This window comes from Lichenostomus cassidix, chromosome 3, assembly GCF_008360975.1.
Source record: "Lichenostomus cassidix isolate B80296 chromosome 3, HeHo_3.0, whole genome shotgun sequence".
NCBI classification, from domain to species: domain Eukaryota; kingdom Metazoa; phylum Chordata; class Aves; order Passeriformes; family Meliphagidae; genus Lichenostomus; species Lichenostomus cassidix.
Genome location: NC_139483.1, coordinates 76,268,700 through 76,290,680, shown reverse-complemented (window position 1 = coordinate 76,290,680; position 21,981 = coordinate 76,268,700). Strand labels below are relative to the sequence as shown.

Below are 21,981 nucleotides of genomic sequence, written 5' to 3'. Positions count from 1 at the left end.
CAGCATATCTACAGAATTCACCATCTTCAATGTATTTATGCTCAGCTTCATTACAATGACACAGGGAAGTACTGAAATCTTAAATCAGAAATGGAAAATCAAGGTAGAGGCACACTGCTCTGAATTTTCCTGTTTAATAGTTCGTGTTGCAAGAGGGATATAAAGTAAAGCCTCTTAAGCTCTTTTATATGCCCACCACAGTGCAGCTTTCTTCCATGCTGGACAGTGTCACTACATGGCAAACTGAACAGCATTCAAAATACCAAAAACTGGGCTCACTGATGACATTTTTATTCTAAACCTCCTCTTTGATACAGGGAAAAAAAAAAGGAAAAAAAAAGCAGAAATGCAAAGTACCTGAAGTTTGGATGAGGAGCTATTGTAGGAATTGTGCCATCTATGACACCTCTCTCACTCATGGTCAGAACACCTCCTGGCTCAAGCAGGGCATTCAAGCGGTCTAGCACTGAAGGGCTACATTCAAAACAAATTCATGTGGTCATAAAAAGGCAATAATTTGATCCCTTTCTGATCTGAAATCAAAATGGTACCAATCTTAAGCAAAAGCCAAACAGTTAATTACTTCATAAGGTATAAGGAAAACTATCAACTGTTAAGTTGTCTGAGAAAGAAGATACTCTTCCATAAAATCTAAATTACTGCTCCTTTGTATTATCAGATGCAAAATACTCAGTGGTGATACACAGAAAGTGACAAAGTCAATTAGGGAGGTCAAAGGATTCACTGAAACAAGGCCACTAAAATCTCTTACTTGCAGAAATTAACATTGTCCATTAAGAGCCAGTCTCCAGATTGCAGGGCCTGAACCAACATCCCATCCACCCACTCAAAAGTGCCATGGCTCTTGCAGTCAGCAGCCCGTGCCTGCTGCAGCTTGAAACGCCGGAACTCTTCAACCAGGTGAGCAAACTCTGAAAGGAAATACATCTTACACTGAGACTTATATTAATGAAGAAGCTTCCAATTCCATGCAAGAAAAATGGTACTTATTTTGTTAATAAACATATATGCTTCCTACGTTTTAGGGGAACTTAACAGCAGAGGCTCCATCTCTTCAAGTAGCCTCCCATGAACGAAATCCACTTGAACAGAAAAGGTTTGCAAGCACAAAGAAATATACAACAGACTGACACTTTACTCCCTAAACAGGTACTTTTTTCCATCCCTTCTCCCCCATTAGATGACATTTGGTGGGCATTAATGCCTTATTTCAGACAATGATTAAAACAAAGAAGGAAAACCAACCCATATGTTATTCTGTTCACATTTGCAGAGCTCAGCTGATCAGTGCTTCAAAGTACAAATTCAAGAATAGTGTATCCAATTTCCCTTTCTTAGGAATACAAGATAAGAGCTTGTATTGCATCATAAGTTGAGTAGCTCAGTACAGGAGAATTTCAGTGCTTCAAACTGCCCTCCATACATACCTGCCTTTGTGTAAGAATTTATTTTGTTGTTTAGTCGCTGAATAAGTACAAGTATTCCTTCCAGTTTGCTCACTAATTCAGCTGTAACACTTCCACCTCTTTCCCCCAGAGATTTGGGTTTGTAATTCAGGATGAAATTGCTCCAAGCACGCAGCACGAGTTCAGCATCATCTGCACAAAGCTCTGTCAGGAGTAGACTGTCCCTCACCAGTGTGCTCACTGCACTCTCCACCTTTCCCAAGAGGCGCTGCCATGGCCTGTTGATATCAACCTGCAAACATTAGGGAGTTAGCTCAGACAGTGGTGCCAAGGCTCCATTTACAAACACTAAATTCACAGCAGACTGGCCACTAACAGGTGGGAAGGGCAAATACTGCCTTATTACCAAAACAGTATTTACCTGCTCAAATCCACCCAGGAGTTCAGTCGTATCCATCGCACTGTTCATAGCCATGATTTTCAGCCGATGGCCAGTGAGATGTGCCAACAGCTCCACCAGACTGGTTTTGCCAACAGCTGCTGGGCCCACCAGGATCACCATCCAGCTCATGTGCACACACTTCATTATGGACTCCAGAGACTGCAGTGAATGATGCAGAAGTGAGAGAGTTCTACCAGAACGAGGAATGTAGTTGCCACGAGAAAGAACTGAATAACCAATCTGGAAGGGGTGAGAGACAGAGGGAAATGGGAGTTTAGCTATGCAAGTTGCTGCCTTCCCTATCCCATCACAAAATCCCTTGTCAGCAGTTTACCTGAACATTATATGGATTGATGTGGAACTCCCTGGTTCCTGTATACACATTGGCCTCCTGGCCAAAAATGTCTCTAAATATAGAAATAACCTAGAACAGTTAAGAGAGCAAAAAAGAGTTCATCAGTTATCAGTTCAAGTTATCTGCTGTTCCAAGATTTATTTCAAAAAATTTATATCGGAAGTATCTTTTCCTCCCAGCTCCACAGCTGTATGATAGTAACTAACACATTTAAATCACAAGCTCATTTAACTCCAAGCGCAGCAAGCAATCAATGTGAGTGTGAGCTGCTCACAAAAAACCTTTCATTAATCATGGTTTCCTGTGACTTGAAATACTGTAAGCAAAGTTTCTCTTTAACAAAGTACTGGGACAGAATTCACTTCATAAATAAGCTCTTAGGTAACATAGAAAAATATATGTGTTATAGGGAGGGGCAAGTAAACCCATGAAGAAATATCCAGTCACAAACAGCAAATAACATCAGTATTACAATCTAATTTTCAGCTTAATAGCATTTAAATGCTGTGAAATTAAACAAAATAACAAGATTTCTAAGCAAGGGAGCAATACATAATACAGCATCACACGAATACATTGTTTTACTTTAAGTCCTTTATTATTCTAATTGTCTTTATTTACATCAGCTCTCTGCTTCTATACTAATTAAATTGGTATTTCAAATGGCAAGGGGAGCAAGTATGTATATCAAACCTCAAAACCCCAAACCAACCTATTTTTCTTTTTTAAGAGATAAAGGTCTATGAGTGAATTACAATGAATCCTCAAATTGGAGATCTACACTTGGATTTCTATAAATACTTCCTGACCATCTGGAGAGAAAGGAAGGAGAACACACGGCTCACCTTTTCTTTGTCTTCTCTAGTTCTCATTCTTTCTCCATATACCAAAAACACATGCTGGCCTGGATCATAACATCCTGGTGACTGGTCAACAAGCATAAGCTGGCACCAGCGGAAAAGGTCACGTAAGTTGAACTCCCAGGGCCCTCCTTTCTGTCCCCACTGTTTTTCAGCCATTACCTCTTTCTCAATCTGAAGAAAAAAAGAAGTAATTAAAAAACAACCTTTTATTGCACACACAAGCTGGTCTTCAATTTTTTTTTTTTTAAAAGCTCAATTGAACTTCTGCCTTTGGCACTGCTCACAAGACAGAGACCACTGAAAGATCAGGTTGAATTTACCATACTGAAGATACATTAGGAACTAAAGCTTGATTTAGGTTTGTCTCTAATATTTCTCTAACACAGCTCCATTTTCCAATTTATTCTTGCACTCTTCTAAATTAATATGCAGTAACACGCTGACATGAGATTTTACCTAAGGTCACAGAATACTACTTTCTTTTTAACATTACTACCACTGTGTATGTATGTTTTATCTTCTTTGAAAAATAGTGCCTCTTTATTTATCAACTGAGCATCTGACTGTTGTGGTGCAAGAATTCAGGTACCAGGTTTAGTGGTATTCTTTACTTCCTTCTGCATATACTTCCATCCCTTTTTTTACCCACACACTTCTCTATAAAAATGCTTGGAAATGTAACATTAATTTTTTTCCAATCTTACTGCATTTTGACTACATCTACACAAAAATTAAAATATATTTACCTTGTTATTGAAAGCAACCATTTTAGCAATAATTGTTTTATCAATAGCAGGAAACAATGTATTCCCAATAAACTCCATATCTTCTGCTGACAGTGGATCAACATACACCTGTAAGATCAAGAGAATTCAGTGTTTATACAGTCAGAAACCTACAAGACAGGGTCACAACACAGTTTAAAGCAAACAAATAAGCTTGCCTGTGTAAATCTATTAAGAAAGGACCTGGGGAGACCCTTCCTTCCACCTCCTTGTCTGTATGGATTCTGGCATCCAAAAATCTTAGTCGTCTTGTGCTGTACATGAAAATTCATTCCCAATTCTGGAACATAAATCTCAGCTCTGTGGTCAAAGCATGCGTTTAGCCCCTCTAATACAGACTGAGAAGCCAGATTCAACTGAGGAAAAAAATGAGGATACAACGTTAGTGCTCCACAAAACATTTTTGTATAATCTCTAGTTTAATGGCCTGAGATACAGAGAAAGTAAAATTCCATTTCTTTGCTGTTTGTCTGGGATACATAGAAGAAATTTCATTTCACTGGTGCTCTAAACTAACACTTGTTATTACCACCAGCTAGAGTGTTACTACACTGGAGCAACTAACACTTACTTACGTCCACTTGTTATTTTTACTGCATTTTTTCACTGTGATAACAAAACAATCCTCCATCATAAAACCTACACGTTCAAGATATTTCTTCTGAATTTACGTTCATACATTTGTGCCACTCAGAGCATTTTACTGTTTTTTTTTAAATAAGGCAGTCTCGGCTGTTTAATTATAATGGTTGTTTAAAGTGGCATTCTTCACAAAAGAGGGGAAAAGTGGTATACAAGGGGCTAAAGAATTGAAGATCTTGCTCTCTGCAGTAATTAGAAAGCACATTACCAAGAAGGCTGATCTGTGCACACACATGCTTGAAAGCACTTGCTACATGGTACATGAACAAACCTGCAGTGGCAGGATAGCTTATACGGGCTACAACTATAGAACTACTTCTATACAACACAGTATATTAGTCCCAGAAAAACACCTATTTCAGTGAAATTGTATCCATGTATGAGCACATGCACCAGAATTTCTGTTGACACTCTTCCCCAAAAGTTTTCATATGTAAATCAAACCTATCCTTGGTTTTCTGCAGTAATTTAAACTGGGATTCAATCCTTGTTCACATCTCAAAGAAGTCTAGTCAATCACCTGCCTCTATGAAGGGAGGTCACTGGCATTCAAAGGTATTTATTACACAAGCCAAATCCATCTTTGCTCTTCTAGAACATTCAATTTTATTTGTCCCCCAAGCCTGAACTTACCTCATCTAATACAATCCAGTGTCCAGCCTTTAATGCTGCTAGCAGTGGTCCATCACGCCAGGCAAATTCTCCTCCCTTCCCACCTTCAACAGGCAAGTCTGTCCCAAATAGGTCTGTCACATCCTTTGGGAGAAATGAACAGAATGAAGGAGTTGAGGAATTACTAAACTTAACAGAAGTTCGTAAACAGCTTTTGTTAACTTTACTTTTTCTCCCTTATATTTTAATACCTACACTTTAGGTGTATTTTAAAAATTTCAGTAATTGCCAAATGCTAAAAGCTTTTCCATTATAGGGCTCCAGTGACCAGCTACTACATTTAGCAACAAAAATTTAAATTGGAACAGAAAAGCTAAAAAGCCTTAGAGCTGTTTTCAAGTAATGTTGCAGAAGCCAAGAAAAACACAGTAGACAAAGATATGCATGACTTCACTTGAAAAGAACTGAAATATGTGGGAATTGGCATTCACTCAGAGAAGCCTACTGCTCTTTCTCGTTACCCCTCCCATTCAGTTTCATCTTGAGACCAAGAAGGAAAAATTGACATTTCAGACACAGTGCATAAGTTAAAGAGAGCTGCACTTTAAAAGGTACACAAGGCTTCTACCCTGTCATATGCACCAAGTAACAAAATTAATATTTTATATTACCGTTTGCTCAGACAGATTGATTCGAACAAGACAGTTTCCTGAAGCTTTTGCCAGGGCAGCAACTAGACTGGTCTTGCCCACTCCTGGTGAGCCCTCCAACAAAATAGGTTTGTTAAGCTGTAGGGCTCTTAACAGTCTTTGTCCATTCACTGCTGTAGTCCCAGCATTTAAAGCATAATCTGTCATGTTCCTCTGGATAACAGGGCCTAAAACAAAGGAAAGGTAAAACAGAAAACAATTAAACAATTAAAGAATGTTTAGACTGGAGCTGCTGACAATGTGCCTCTGAATGAGCTCATTCTGTCTGTAAATTGATGATTACAGTACAGCAAGCAATGAAGATCCAACTTGTATGCTATTCTCAGAGATCAGGCACATGCACTTTCTGTTTGACCTACTGCTGCAACTCAGCACATCTCCAGACATTTATGTTGAATTTTGCAAAAAAAGCATATGGATATATGATTTGTTTTGCCATGAAATTTTAATACCTCCTGGTTCGTGACTTCAGATCTATCCCTGAAAAATAAATCAGGCCTTGCTTCAGGCATGTGGATCTAAAATTGAAAAGCAGCTCATGAAAAACTGGCACTGAATGAAACAGTTCAGTCATATTACACAATAACATATTAATCAGTTCCATACACTGCCAGTTCTGTGAAGGAAGACTCCTCTAATTAAAGTGGGCCTTTTCTTTAGTATTACTTTGGCATACAGTGGGGAGAGAACACAGAAGCTGTCTGCCAAATTCCAGCCAGTATAGCTCCCTGGAACACCACTCCCCCAAATCTGTAATACAGCATTGTTCAGGTATACAAGACCTTAATCACCAATGCATCTTAACACATCTTCATACCTGTTTAATATGAATGTAATTCAAAGTGATTTTTTTCAGTGATCTAATCAGCAGAGAGGAACTAAGCAATTTATGAAAAAGCATTACTTTGTACAATTTTATGCATGACTAACACAATCCATGAATGCCAAAATGTTCAATTATGAACAATTAATACAACATTAGGAACACACAGGTCCATGTGCTAAAAACTACACCAGCTGAGCTAGAAAGTTCATAGTCATCACTTTTTAGTCCTGTCACTGTATTTTAAGGGTAAGAAGCACTATTTTGCTAGTTCCAATTTGCATTAATTTCTCCTATGAGAAACTGAAATGAAAGTGACTGGATATTTTTGCAAAAATTGCAGTAAATCTTTGAGAGTCTAGAGCAAGGCAGGGCATTAATCTCCATTCTATTTAGCTTTGTACTCAGGACCCCTCCTTTCCATGCTTTGCACAAGGGCCAGGATGAGCTGCAGCTTTATTCAATGGAAGTTAACAGGCATCGCAAGCATGCAAAAGTGAGAAAATTACAACTAAAAATTTAAAAAAGCTTTGTTACACTGGAAAATAGACGATGAAAATTAGGCCATTAACCATTAAGAAGTCATGAAAAATAGGAATAAACAGATGTATCTCCTTAATAAATGTGACTGAGTAGCAATCTACACACTTGGAAGCAGAAAAGGCATTTTTCTAAGGCTTAAGAACCAATAAATTGTTCTGTGATGGTTCAGGTATCCTCCTTAGATTTCGTGAATAACAAAACTACTGAAAATGTAAACAACAGAATAAATGTCCACCCACTCCCACAGTCTCTTGCCTCTTGGAATAAAAAAGGGGTGAATTCCCATAAAGTTGTCCATCCATACAAACTCTTTTTCCTTTGTTCTGTCATAAATCTTTAGTTCATTCTTCTGATAATCAGTCAGTTCAAAGAATTGACTCATTTTCTCACATAAGAATGTCAGGCATTTCTCACGAGCTAATAAAGCCGTATCAGCTGAGCAGGATGTTGTACCTGTAATTAGAAAAGTTAAGTGTGCTTCAAAACATAACTAGGCACATTCATCTTATGAGTTAAGACACTCAGTCCCTTCTCACAGATGCCACTTTTTGTGCACACAGGTTTATATTTTATTTTAGGGCTTTTGCTTGACAATGCTTCCAGTACTATTTACCATGGACAGACTGTTCTGTAAACAACAGAATTAAGGACACTTTATTTCTAACTCCCTTTCTTCTACCATCACAATCACCCTGATCCCTTGCCATAGCCCCTTTAGGCTTTATTTTCTGGCATTTCTTGTGCCTTTCACTTTTCCTCCTCTCCCTTACCTGCTATTTATCAGCTGGGCCAGCAGCCAAACACACAAAGGTGCATTCTCAGCTATGTGCATGGTACAGACCAGCACAGACAGATGCTGACATGTGGAGTGGGGGATAGAGAGAATTGTATGTGCTCATGTGCTTGAGTACTGGATCAGCTCAGAAAACTCAATAAAAACCACAGGTTTTCTTAATTTGTGTGCTAGTCTTTGTAATATTATTAATCCCTCTAATTTACTTCAGCTTGCTGTATTATTCAAACGCTTGCTACTGAAACATAGAAAAGGCACATGACATACAGGAGATTGTTAAATGGAAATAAAAACTTCTCCCAGGAGTCCCATGCTGCTCCAAACCATTCTGTTTGTATATGACTAAAAAATACTATTACGAATATACAGTTTCATATTTTCTGCTGCCAAATGAGCACTGAAGGCTTACCTGATCCTATTCCATCAATATACACCAAACATGCAGCATGGATAAAAGACATCACTGGAGAAATGTTAAGGCGGCTGCATCCTGTGGCAGAACTTGACTCATTCTCTACCATGACATTCATAAAATTAACCCAGGACAAGATATCTCTCACACTGAGAATACACTGGCGACCAAACTCTTGATTAGTCAGCCATTCAACAAAGTCCATCATGAGTTCTGCTATGTCTGCCCCTAAAAAGAATGTAAAAAAAAATAGAAACCAAATAAATTTGAGTTATAAAATAATTTTATTGGTCACATCTACACTGCTATAAAAATGTCCCTAAAGAAGGTACAGCTTCACGAGCAATGTGGATGGGGACTCTATAGCCTAGAAACAGAATAACTGAAGAGTGAGTTCATGTCTGTGCTGTTGTAACAGATCCTTTTAAATTCAGGTAATAACACAGAATCAAGTGACTAATACTAACATCGAAGCTGCTGGCAGAAAGTTAAGTGCCAGCTCTTTCAAGACTCTACATTGAAACCAAGTTGGGACACTGAAGGGCTGCGGATAGTTTATTTCCTGGATGGTGAAGTAAATACAGCCTTGAGCTTACTTCTGGATAGACATGTAACATACACAGTGAGGGAAGAACAAAATCCAAAACATATCATACTGTCTTCAAAGAGAAACACAGTAGGAAAAGGGTGATGGTGTAAATTCTAAGGAAAAGTTGGCAGCCTTGAAACTCTCTATTTTCTTAGCAAAGTTTGAAAACCAACACACAGAAATACTCACCTTCATGGTTTATTGCACCCAGAGCCAATCCTGGATGAAGATTGTGTTTTACAATCTGTATCAAATCATCCCGGCCATTGCTCTGTGGACACCATATTTCTGTGAATCTATTGCGCAGTGCAGGGGAAAGCTGCAAACAAGCAGAATGACAGAGCAATTAAAGATTCATTACATCATCTTCCTTAATGCTCAGTTAACAGCCTTGTTGTCACTGCACTTGTAAACAATAAAGTGAACAAGATAGACCTTACCTTCTAATTTTGACAGACATAGTAAGAAAATCTTTGAATGAAGGAGGATTTTTAAGATTTCTGGTAGTGGCATCAGTGCAGGAAATGGGTGGTAAAGAAAGTTCAAAAGAATATAACAAACTGAGCTGCACTGCAAGCACCAAAGCTCCATTCATTCTAGGACATCATGTATCAAACAATGGCTCTGTAATCTCCCTTTGTGTACAGAAACAAACCATCACATGGAAATTTGCCTTCAATTACAACTCATTTCTCTAATGCCTCTCTTCCTCTGGCTGAATTGGTCAACTAAAACTTAGTAGCACAAATAGAATGCAGAAGTAAATCCTGTTTAAACACAAGGCTTCAAAATGAGGGGCTCTCTACTCCAGAAACCACTTTCAATGGAGTAGCCATCCTCTTTTGAGTAAAAGAGCTTCTGGTTCTTTTTTACAGACCCAGCTTCCAACACTGCCTAAAAGTTGTAGGGTTTTGCTGTCTTATGGGTTTTCTTTAACATGTTTTAAATTACTTAATTCTTAACTTCAGAAATGGATTTTTTTCATTTAATGAAGAAGATCTTTTGGGATGTGACGTTCATTATTCACTGAGAAAGACAACATGACCATCACTTTCTGAATAATGTTAGAGAGAAAAATCTGGTCTGCAGCTTTGTACTACTCCAGAGAGCTGGGTTTACTTGCTTCACAAGACACAGTTCCTGTACTTGAAGTATTCTATGTATCAGGCCTAACTAGAGTATTTAGAGGCCTGAAGCTTCCATTAACATTTTGCTGAGTATTCCTTTACAATGTCAGAATGACAGCATATAGAAGTGATGGAAAACAGATTCCATCTTTAGAGCAATGGATCTAAAGATTCCATCTTTAGAGCAATGAAGCAACTGCCAACTTAAGCACTGGATGCCAGAATTGGCAGGATGCATTTTTGCATTGCACCTCCAACCATTCAATGGTCATTACGACCAGAAGATGCATACTGTACTTCCAGATGTTTTGACATTTACCTCTTTTTTCCCAAAGTCACCACCTGGGTTCATGGTCGCAAGGATACGGAATTTCTTTCCTGCAACTAATAGTTCTACTTCATTCTCCTCATCATCTTGACCACCTTTTTCAGCAAGTACCAACGTCTTTTCAGCTTCAAGAACACTAGAGAAGTTAAAAAAAGGGTTTATTTTAAATTTTGTTTCACACTTCAAAAGATCACTTAAAAATGAAAATCATGTTAATTGACCTAGTTAAACTTTCACTTACCCAATATAATGGTAACCAGAAAGACTAAAATGAGGGACACTACGGCAAGCAGATAATAAAATTAAATTTATATTTTAGGTTTAGATACTGAAGAGGGAAATAACTTAGATTTTTGTTTTCCTGGGATTTTACAAGATGCACAATTTCAAGAGCTCACTGACAGGTTGAAAATATCAATACTGAAAATGGTAAACTGGAAATTTTACGTTTTATTTGTATCACTGTCCTTTTCAGCAAGAGAGCAGCTCACCTAATCCAAGAAACAAATGTGCTTAAGAGAAGTCAGATTTGTTTACTCATGTTTGTGTAATGAACAGACACATTGAGAATTCTCAGTACTACCACATGTAAGACATACCTGTTAAGTCGCTCTAGTACAGAATCATCAGCTAAAGAAATCTCATCAAGGAGAAAAAAACCCTCCTCTTTCATTGCTAAAACAAGAGGTCCATCACACCATTCAAAGAGTCTAGAACCATCAGATTCCTCCTAAGAAATGGAAAAGGAAGTGAAAAGTCACAATAATTGCTGCTTTTTACCTCCATGGTCACACCATTACTGATTTTGCATTATTACTGCGGCAAGACAAACCTGGTCTTTGGACCTCTGCCGGACTGGCCGCAGCCCTCCCAGAAAGTCTGATGTCTCCATATGCAGGTGGCAATTCACTGAGTACAGCTTCTGATTTGCTAATGCTGCAAAGATCTGACAAATGGTAGTTTTACCACACCTGCAAAAAAATAATTTAATTGAAAGGGACTGATTAAATAAAAGGCAAAAGCAAACAATCAGCTCACTTTGGACAGGATTCATATTTCATTGAAGAGCTATGAAGCAAAAGCCCAGCATGCAAATCCTGCTCCTTCCCTTGAAAGAAACATATGCAAAGTGAAGCCACTTTTGGCACAACTGTTGCTGACTTGCACAACAGGCCTTTAACTAAATTTAAATCAATATCTGCATTGATGTATTTCTGCAAGTTCAAAGTCAGATTTATTTCGGCTTGCCCTTACAGATACCCAACCAGTGTAACACTTCACTGAACTGGAAATGCTACATGTCTAGATCAAGCCTAAGGAGGGAAAAAACTGCTAAGTATCTAGTTTTCATTTACTACCCATGTAATTTTCCTTCTTTCTTTTCTTGCATTTTTCTTCCCTTCTTTCCTACAAAAATATAGTCTACAAATTTACAATGAGCACAAGAGCAGACAGCAACTACTTCCACGACCTCTTCAGCAGCTTGTGAAGTGGAGAAGTGGTAGGAAAGCTATATTCAAGCTCTTAAAACATGTAAAGTGAATGTGCTCAAATGGAAAAATGTCACAATACCCCAAAAGCAGCCACTCCAGTGAGGCACAGTGAGATTCTACAGGGCACCTCATAAAAGGTGGGGACAGAAGTCAACTCACTTTCATTTTACTACTTTTATATTACTTCTATGTAGTTATACACAGTGCAGATAATCCCATTAAAGACTTGGGCTGAATGAGATGCAACTGCTTCCCCCTCAGAAACGAACTCTGAGAAACAGCAGTTGCAAGTCTGCCCTGAGAGAGGCTCAAATGTCCCAGGTCAAAGCAGCACTGAAGCCCACACAATCATTTTGTATCCAGCTCAGCAGCTGGTGCAGCACTACCAAGAACTGCATCATAAAAAGCAAGATTACCCAGTGTCTCCCACCAGCAGTACTGGTTCACCAAACTCCAGGGCTCGTCCCACCAAAATGGCAAGTCTCCTCATCCCTTGAGTCCAGACAACATGGTTAAAATTTCTGTCCATCACTGACATCCACGTGGAAGACTTAGCTGCACAACACAAAGCAATCCATCAGCTTTAGTCATGCCTAGAGATCTACCAGAGGGGTCCCTTTCAGGAAACTCACCCAGTAACCTCTTGACACTCTCCCCTGAGAAGAGAGACTCAGGATATATATTTTTTTTAAAGTGTTTTTCAATGACATTTTGAATAACATCCACCTCCTCCTGTTTCCTGACTCTGCCTGCCAGAAGCATAAAACCTACAAAAGAGAGGGAGAGAGAAAGCAATTACTACCTCGGTAATCAGCAACAAAAATTTGCACGTAAGGAGTGGTGCTGGAAAGTGATTCTGCAGACACTTCAGAAAGCTGGGGCAGCAGAGCTCACCATCATTTGCTAAGTGCTGAAGCCAGTCATAATCCTTCTCCAGCTGCTCTGCCAATCTGTACCTTTCAGCCCAGCGGAACAGATCCCGCAGGGTAATGAATCCATGCTTCCCAGCAAACACCGTCGAACCTCTGCGGTACGACTGTCAGAAGAACAAAATGTGAGCTATTTTTTCATGAACCTCTCCACATACTTCAAGTAAAGCTAATCACAACTCTCTGCAGTGACATTGTAACAAGAAAAATCTAAGAAAAAGAAACAAAAAAGTCCAGTAGAGTCACAACTCCTGAACACTAACTCCTTTTAGGCAGGTATTCGAAAACAAAATCCAGTTTGTGCTGCTCTAATTGCTTTTACATATGAGGTAGTTTTAGCTACATGCTAAGTGTCAAATGCCTGTTGAACACAGGAGTGTCTGAACACATACAAAATTACTGCTTAAAAAGTAATACCAAATTTCACATGACTCAAAAGACACCTACAAATCCAATACTGTACTTTGGCTCCAGAGCAAGGGATAATTCTACACATCAAATTCCAAGGTGTCTAGTAATCTTTTTCTTTTTCCTGCTAGCTTTCTCTCAAATCTGACATCACCATCCCTATTCTTTGTCTTAACCACTGAAATTAGTATCTTGGCAGGTTCTCTCCATGGTTTAGGATTTTAAGTATCCTTCAGCTAACAATACCTCCCCCCACAAAGGAATTTCTATCACTTTGCACATATTACTTTGAAATACATTTTCATTTCTTATACTAAAAGAAGAAAGACACTCGTACTTGCAGGTCTAACATGACTTTGACAAGCTTGCTGCAGTAGGAAGGTGGCAAACTGCATCGCTTGTGCAGGATGGTTTCCAGCTCAGCACTTGGCAGCTCATCAAAATGCAGCTCCACAAAACGATTCCTGAAGGCTCTGGACAAAACCTAAAACACAAGACCACACTACTGCTTGAACTTTTTCCTTTGATATTGATCACAGATCTTGCCCTACAGATCCAAAGGAAATATGGACAGTGTCGTAGCATACAAATTAAAACATACACATAAGCATGGAGAGAAAGCATAAGAGAGAATCTGGATGAGGACAAGAGCTTTAAAATGCATTGTGTGTTTTAAGGGCACAGGCAGCTAAGCATTACAAAGCCACATGCTCACTCTCCCTACAATGGGAGAATTGGAAGGGTAAAAGTGATAAAACTTGTAGGCTGAGACAAAGACAGTTTCAAAAGTAAAGCAAAAGGTGCATGTGCAAGCAAAGCAAAATTAGGAATCCATTCAAAACTTCACATCAATTGTCAGGTATTCAGCCATCTCCAGGAAATAAGGGCTTCACACACCAATTTTATTTAGGGAAACAAACATTGAACATCACCCTCCTCCTCCTCCTCCCAGTTTTGACTGCTGAGCACAATGTCATATGACATGGACCATTCCCTTTGGTCAGCTGGGGTCAGCTGTCCTGGCTGTGTCCCCTCACAGCTTCTCATGCACTCCCAACCTTCTCCACAAGTAGGTGGGGCAGTGTGAGAAGCAGAAAAGGCCTTGACTCTCTGTGTAAGCACTGGCCAACAATAACAAAGACATTCCTGCGCTATCAACATTGTTTTGATCACAAATCCAAAACACAGCACCATACCAGTCACCATGAAGAAAATTTCCTATTCCAGACAAAAACCAGTACAAAACAGACATCTACAGCCTAAGTAGAATCTCTTTTCCAGTGCTCTCGGACAAGAAATGCCAAAGCAAGTATAATATACATGAACTCCAGTTCAGTAAATCACTTGAATCTCAACTAACTGTAACTAATTAGAAATTTTGTAACTGTGAAACAAGCAACTCTCCTACACAGAACCCAGCTGTACTGACAGTCCACAACTACCTCAACTCCCTCCCTCAAGAGATTCACGATGCCATGCATCAAAACATTTTTACATCACACTTTATGCATGAGAGAAATTAACTCCCTAAATGCTACCAAAGGAACAGATCATACAGACCTTTCTGCCACCATAGAGACCTGGAGGGTTCTGTGTAGCAAAGAGCATGAAGCGAGGGTGAGCTTTGACAACCTCCTGAGTCTCAGTAATGAACAGCTCTCTGTTGTCATCCAACAAGCGGTTGAGAGCCTCCAGAACATCAGTGGGAGCCAAATTCAATTCATCTAGAACGATCCAGTAACCCTTTCTCATTGCATCTATGAGAATGCCTTGGGGGAAAAGAAAAAGTGGAAAAAAAAAAAAGTTAAAAATCTTACAAAGCAAATCTAACAGAAGCATGCATTCAGATACTTTCAGCAACCCATTTTCACTCAGTATAAACCCTAGCCCAGAGATGGAAGTAACAGTATTTTTAAACTGTTGACTTATCATCTTTAGGTCCAAGAGGATAAGCATGATGAGACAGACATGAACTCTTCAGAATTCACTGAAATTCATGGAAGCGATTATCATTAAAGTACAACTACTAACTTTATGACAGGTCATCTCTTCATTATAATAAACCAGTCAAGTTAAGCAGAAAAGAAGAAAAAAAAGACCCCAGTAATTGAAATGAGACAGGAATTTGGAGTACATAGAATATACTCACTTACCTTCCTTAAACACCAACTTTCCGGAGGCATCTGATGTGTAACAGCCAATATATTCTTGGATATCAGTATGCTCATGGTTGTTAATCCTTACACAGTGATTCCCAGTAGCAGCAGCCAACCAGCGAATTAAACTGGTTTTACCAACAGAGGTCTCTCCTTGAATCAGTACTGGATGAGTCCTGAAAGCCATGACCAAAATAGCAGGTTAGAAGCATGAGCCATATCTTACCCACACACAAGATGTCACTATTATTAAACCACATTACCAAAACACCACCACTGAACTCATTGGGGCTATCCAAGACCACACACTAACAGGGAAAAGTAAATAACTTTACTCCCAGGTGCTAACAGCTACCCATGAAGCTTTTCATGGCACTGTGAAATAAGCAGGTTATTTTAACTGCAAATTTCTAGAATAGAATTTAAATAAAACTAGGTATGGCAGTAAGATGGTGTAAGGAAACAAGAAACATTGTATCAATTCAAGTCACTATATAATAAAAAGTTAACTGTAAAGTACAAGGAAAATAGACATTATTCATCTAAACATAAAGACTAGAGGGGCACCAACACTCAAGGCCTAAACAAACATATTTAACTTTTTTTAATGCAAAAGTTGAAACACTTACCCTGCAGACACAACCCTGACAATGTCTTTCAGATTAAGCTTAACTGAAGGAGTGAGCACGTAACTCTCATCTACTGTAGGTTCTTTGTCCCCAGCTGAAATCCAGTATCCTTCTATAAGTATGAAACTCCCTCCTTTGGGTTTTGGTATTTGCTAAGGAGACATGACAGAAGTAACAGATTATACCAACCAGTTTCAATTTGCTAATGAAAACAACTCTGGTTACACCACTGCTACATATTCTCTAAAGCAATTTTAAATTAATCCCTGAGCACTCCTGCAGTAAGCACTGTCCCCTTGTCACAGAATGCAAATTGCAGGAAAAGCCTGACCAGATTATTTCAAGATCATGAAGCAGGAATCTCTGACAGTACCATGAAGACAAAAATGTCTCAAGAGTCCTAGCACTGAATTTTGAAGGACATTTCTAAGCAGGAATTTTGTTTTCATCTTTTTTTATTCATACACATTTTCCAGTATGAAAGGGTTTATTTTGAAACAAATAACCATCTCCTAAACTGCTTTCCCCATTCTACTGTCTGGTCCCCCATGCAAACTCATGCTGGGTTCCCAGCATCAGTGACATTCTTCCTTTCCCATAAGAGACAAAGCACAGATGCTTCTTCATATCCATATGTTCTGCATTCAGAATCTAAAAATACAAAGCCCAAGAAAGCTCTTCAAAAGTCTGTGAAAGCTTCAGATTTGGAGCCACTGCATTAAGCTGCCCACACTCCAAAATGTTTTAGTTACCCAGGCTTCCACATTTTTTCAAATTAACAAATAAACTAGCGAACATATGAACATTCAGAACAGTAAAAAACTACAAAACAACAGTATTAACTTTTTCTACTTTTTATCTTTATAAAATGAAAAACAGAACTGCAAGAAGGAAATGTTGAGGAAAAAAGGAGAGATGACAACTCAAAATAAATTCTACTTTAAATACTAGACAGTTCTTCATATCTTATTTGCCTACCTGCTTGAGAAGGCTTTTGATGTTGCCAGAGACTATATGCTGGCAAATAAGCTTTTGAACCAATGGGTGAGAACTTCTGTCAAGCTGTGTCAGGAAACTCAAACAGAAGCCCTAGGAAGAAGAATTATTTTCAGTGGTAAACATGAAAAATAAGGAAAAAATATACAGATGAAAGAACCATTTCTGTTCAATACTGCACTTAGAGAGGATTATCCTTTACTCAAACAATCCCTGTAGTGAATACACACAGCAACAAATGCTAACACTGGCAATTACCTCATACAGGGAGCGTGCTATGCTGCCACATGGGTTAGATGCTGCAAATCGCAACGCCCTGCAAAGGGTACGGAGACTGTAGTGAGGTCTGTGGCCAGTTCCATCCACCAACTTTGTTTCTGCTTCCTTTCTCACAGACAAATAGAAGCTGCAAAAAAGTTACACAGAGAGCTGTTACTGATCAGACCATGGCTCCGAAGAATTAAATCTCAAGTATGAACACTTCAGCTTATCCTCAGCTGTTACATTTAAGAAAAGCTCCAGGTTAGGAAAGCCAAGCCAAGCTCTGCCATCTGCATAGTCATTGAAGCAAAGCAACAGAGTATTTTTAGAATTGTATTTTTGAGAGAGCTTGATATACAGAGAGTAACTATAAACTCCAAGTATTCTAAACATGAAATAGTTCACCTTACACTAGGGGAAAGAAAGGTAACTCTAGACAAACACACAAGACCTTCTTCAATATATCTCTACAGTAACAAACCATTTTAATCTCTCAGATGTGAAACAGGACTGAAAAAACAATGCTTTTTAACTGGTGCCACCAAAAAACCAATTCTGCATTAAAAAAAAAAAAAAATCTCCTTCCCACAAGTACAGAAACCTTCAGAATGAAGAATATGCATGTCTACACTCTTCTGTTTCCTAAAGCTATGCCAACTGCTGCATTGGAAACATTACAGTATTTCCCAAAGCAGTCTAATCACAGACCACAGTTCCATACTTCCTTTTCATGACTGATTTTATCAAGAATTTAATGAGATTACAATCAACTTACTTCACAATTCCTTGTACTGTACTTTTGCTCACATTCAAGCTTCTCAGATAATCCATTATAAGAACATGCAAATCTCCTTCGTTTCTCAATTCTTCTACATAAAGTTCAGTAAATCTGAAAGAATCAAATCAATCTGTAACACTTAAAAGACACCTGACCATATTGAAAAATCATGGCATATATCATTTTGAATTTTTAAGTAACAGAGTACATACTATTAAAGCTGTAGACCTACAGACCACCAAACCTACAGACTCAAGAAGCAGAGCAGTTGAAAAATAAGGTATTACTAATACTTTAAAGTAATTTATCTGAATTAGTTCAACTTAGTAGACTGAAAGTGAACAATGTGACTTTAATTACAATTTTAAACAATTTGCAATGTATACCCAAATGCTATAGCCTGAACAATGAAGTACGGACACAGCAGTAGCTATTTTTGACAAATAGTTAATAGGTATTTTTGACAAATAGAAATATAAATTCATTTAAACTTAGCAAGTTATGCTAATGCTGAAGTTTCCTTTCTTCTGTATCACACTTTCTTTCCTTTCACTATTCTACAAGAGAGTCAATAGCAACAAAACGTTGCTTTGCCACTAATAACTACAAATGTCTAGTTACACACAGCTGGTGCATCTCTACCGTCTTGCATAGTGTTTATTAATTTGGGAAGGAACTATACATGCAAGTCTTGGCACTCATGAGGGAAACCACATCAAGCAGGAGATCTGTGCATACAGGAACAGGTAGATGGTACTGAAGAACGGATTTGCCACAATTCCAATTTCCTTGCCACAGCTTATGTTTTAAGACCACACATCAAATATTTTGAATATCACACATCTGTGCCACCATGCAAATCACCTTCCTTTTGAGTGAACAAGACTGGATATGCAGGTTTTTGCAAGGATCATCAATACTTCTGAGTTTCCAAGAGAAAGGCTTCTCAACAAAGCACTTACTTGTCTTTATTACTCCCATCAGGAACACAAACTGCTGCAGCAGCATTCCCAGGTGCTGACAGCTTAATTGTGAAGAATAATAATTTCCTGTCCCTATTGACAACACTCTACACTACAGCTAGACCATTTGCTCACAGCTCAGCTACTTCACTGAAGTATTTTCATCATTCTATTTTATGAAAAACCTTCACCATAATGTGGAAAGCATCTCTCACAGGCAGCAAACTTGAGTTCAGATTTGTATCCCCAGGCTTCAGATAAGGCATTCTTCACTGGTCAACTCCTGAAACTAATTAAACTCTGTAAAAGACAGTGACTATTTTGTCCCAGAATCATTATTTCCTACCTGTTTCTTATTCCTAGAGGAAGATTTCTCTTTCCAACATCTGTAGCTGGATTCATGCATGCAAACAAGCGAAAATCAGGGTGACGGACAAGAGGCTCTAAAGTAAAACAGAAATAAAAGACACAATGTTCATGATAAACACAGGATATGTAATATGTCAAATAAGGTATATTTTATCTAAGGCAACTTCCTATTGCTGCACTACAACTTTCTACTGCTGCACTATTTTCTTAAAAATGCTAGCATCAAAAATTTTCAGAGAATAACCCCCGTGATTTTATCAGAAGTGTCTGCATCTTCACAACACCACAGGCAAGTGAAACCCTGACTTTTTGTGAGTAGCAAGATGTTTTAACAACACAAAACATTTCAAAAATTACATAAGCCCTAAACTTGGAACTCCTTTTGTCTCTTTCAGAACAATAGCCAGTGCTTCCCTCAGCCAGGAAGAAGACCCAGCCTGGGATGTTCATGCAACATTTGCCTCTGTAGCTCTTAAGAGCAGCATTCAGCAACTGCATTATTTTGTCTTTACATCTGTAAAAGCAGCTAATTTTATAGAAAGCAGCCCCTGTGGTGGTGTAGAGAACACACCAGTGTTTTGGACTTGTTGCAAAGATGTATGAAGCCTACAAAGAGCACATTGCTCTCTTTTGCACACATTCATATGATCTCAACTTATTTTGAGCTACATAGGATAGGGAATTCAGCTGGATAGCAAGATACAGCATAAGCAAGCACAGAAATAGTACCTGTGTCTCCTCTGTCTAGTAACACCAGCGATCCAGATGAGCCTTCCAATAAACCACTCAGGCACTCCAAAGTCTCTGCTGCAGCCAAGTTAATCTCATCCAATAAAATCCACTCTCCTTTTTTGACTGCTTGTGCCAGAGTACCCTAAAATTAAGATCAATTTGTTAATCATGTTACCAGCAATGCTGTATTAACTGAAGCATTCAGATACTGGAAATACTTGATGTGCAATCTATGGCTTGATTAGACAAATGCCAATTCCAGACCTTTTAGAGCAATAGCAGTTTTACTGCTCTCTCTCAATAACAGGAATTATTTTGCCAGTCACAGAAGTCAGACAGTTATCATACCATTGTATCAGTTACTAGTTAGCTTGGCTCAAATAAAACAGATTTAAGATCCTTTATTTGTGCAATCTACCACTGTGGAGCATATGCTTCACTGACACTATATGAGAATAAAGCTAATCCAAAGAAATACAAAGACACAAGCAGTATTATGCTCCTAAGGAATCTGTACCCTGTTAATTAAGACTATACTTAAGTCAGAGGCTCTCCAACTATTCATACATACATTTTTTTATAGAGGACTGGTCAGCAGTTCACACACTTTACACGAAATTTGAGAGCATATATTCAGACTAACAGGGTGACAAAGAACAAGCATAAATAAACCTCATAGCTTCTGCTGATCACACCTAATGTCATTAGAACATACTGTGAGTTGGAAATGTTTTGAAAAATCACTTCTAGAGAAACAGTACAGTTTCTTAATATTAAATCTTTCACAGGAATTCCTAGACAGAACCATGACCTCCTGGATAGTATTCAAGATTTTTTTAATCTAGTTGAAAAGATGGTATGACATACTGATATTATTTTATCATAACAGTCCTAATTCCTATTATACAGCACTGAATTAATGTGCTACCACAAACCATTCTCCCACTGCCCCTCTAACCACTGTCTCTTTGAAGCTGCACACTTCGTTTCATGAGTCATCATGGAACACATTTTACTTCACAGCAAGGTTCTTGCCATGAAGCTACTTATATAATACTGATTGCGAAGTCCTTTAAATACTTCTCCTTATTCCTCCTAGCATCAAAACACAAATCTCTAAATACCTCAACAAATGCAAAGAGAAGAGCATTTTCTGTCATTTTCATCTGTTGATGAGCATGATTCAGTTTAAGACCAAATGCCTCCCACTTTTCCTTTAGTGGTAAGCCTGCAAGCAAAACAAATTTAAGTTCATACCATCAAACATTATCATAAATATTTTTTTAACAACAGTATTTTAATCAAGCTGTTTCAAGCACAGACATACAGAAGTAAGCTTGGCTGAGCAACGAAAACATTGAAGTTCTACAGATAACACATCCTAAATAATAAAAATAATTACATCTTCTTGTTTTGGTTTAGGACATGTGTATTTTTTTTGTTTTTAAATTTAAATGAACACTACTGACACATGGGCACAGATCATTAGTAACTCATTCCTAGATGACGAATAAATATTTATTCTGCACCTTCGTCCAGCATGACTGTTACAACCCTTTAATTTCCAGAGACAGAAAGAAAAATGTTAAAAAAAATAAATCCAAATTTATAACCCTTATGACAGAACAGATTAACAATGAACACTTCAGTATCGATAAAAACACTGTTGCTTATCAGTTATGGCATTATTTACTACAGCACTGATTTCAGTTATTTGTTTAAAATCACCACCTGAGCTACATACAGCATCAAAATTCCTTAAGTAACTTTGCAAGTTACAGATTTCAGCTTGTCTTTATTTTAGGATTGTCAATTCT

The 21,981-nt window shown here is 38.2% G+C and overlaps 1 protein-coding gene across 1 annotated transcript in view; it reads right to left on the bottom strand.

The window, feature by feature from the left end:
* Nucleotides 1–21,981, bottom strand: part of MDN1 (midasin AAA ATPase 1) — a 90,692-nt gene that overhangs the window by 46,425 nt on the left and 22,286 nt on the right. The window contains exons 17-45 of the mRNA XM_085056356.1: nt 21,289–21,392; nt 20,162–20,306; nt 19,410–19,506; nt 18,099–18,212; nt 17,321–17,468; nt 17,045–17,155; nt 16,067–16,218; nt 15,435–15,613; nt 14,842–15,050; nt 13,619–13,765; nt 12,839–12,980; nt 12,577–12,711; nt 12,361–12,499; nt 11,284–11,422; nt 11,051–11,181; nt 10,443–10,587; nt 9,186–9,315; nt 8,405–8,635; nt 7,458–7,655; nt 5,798–6,003; nt 5,148–5,270; nt 4,031–4,228; nt 3,834–3,941; nt 3,070–3,258; nt 2,204–2,293; nt 1,849–2,109; nt 1,449–1,719; nt 773–932; nt 358–474 (exon numbers count right to left, since the gene is read on the bottom strand). Of these exons, the coding sequence (XP_084912482.1) occupies nt 358–474; nt 773–932; nt 1,449–1,719; nt 1,849–2,109; nt 2,204–2,293; nt 3,070–3,258; nt 3,834–3,941; nt 4,031–4,228; nt 5,148–5,270; nt 5,798–6,003; nt 7,458–7,655; nt 8,405–8,635; nt 9,186–9,315; nt 10,443–10,587; nt 11,051–11,181; nt 11,284–11,422; nt 12,361–12,499; nt 12,577–12,711; nt 12,839–12,980; nt 13,619–13,765; nt 14,842–15,050; nt 15,435–15,613; nt 16,067–16,218; nt 17,045–17,155; nt 17,321–17,468; nt 18,099–18,212; nt 19,410–19,506; nt 20,162–20,306; nt 21,289–21,392 (4,519 nt within the window). The remainder of the gene's footprint in view (nt 1–357; nt 475–772; nt 933–1,448; nt 1,720–1,848; nt 2,110–2,203; nt 2,294–3,069; nt 3,259–3,833; nt 3,942–4,030; nt 4,229–5,147; nt 5,271–5,797; nt 6,004–7,457; nt 7,656–8,404; nt 8,636–9,185; nt 9,316–10,442; nt 10,588–11,050; nt 11,182–11,283; nt 11,423–12,360; nt 12,500–12,576; nt 12,712–12,838; nt 12,981–13,618; nt 13,766–14,841; nt 15,051–15,434; nt 15,614–16,066; nt 16,219–17,044; nt 17,156–17,320; nt 17,469–18,098; nt 18,213–19,409; nt 19,507–20,161; nt 20,307–21,288; nt 21,393–21,981) is intronic.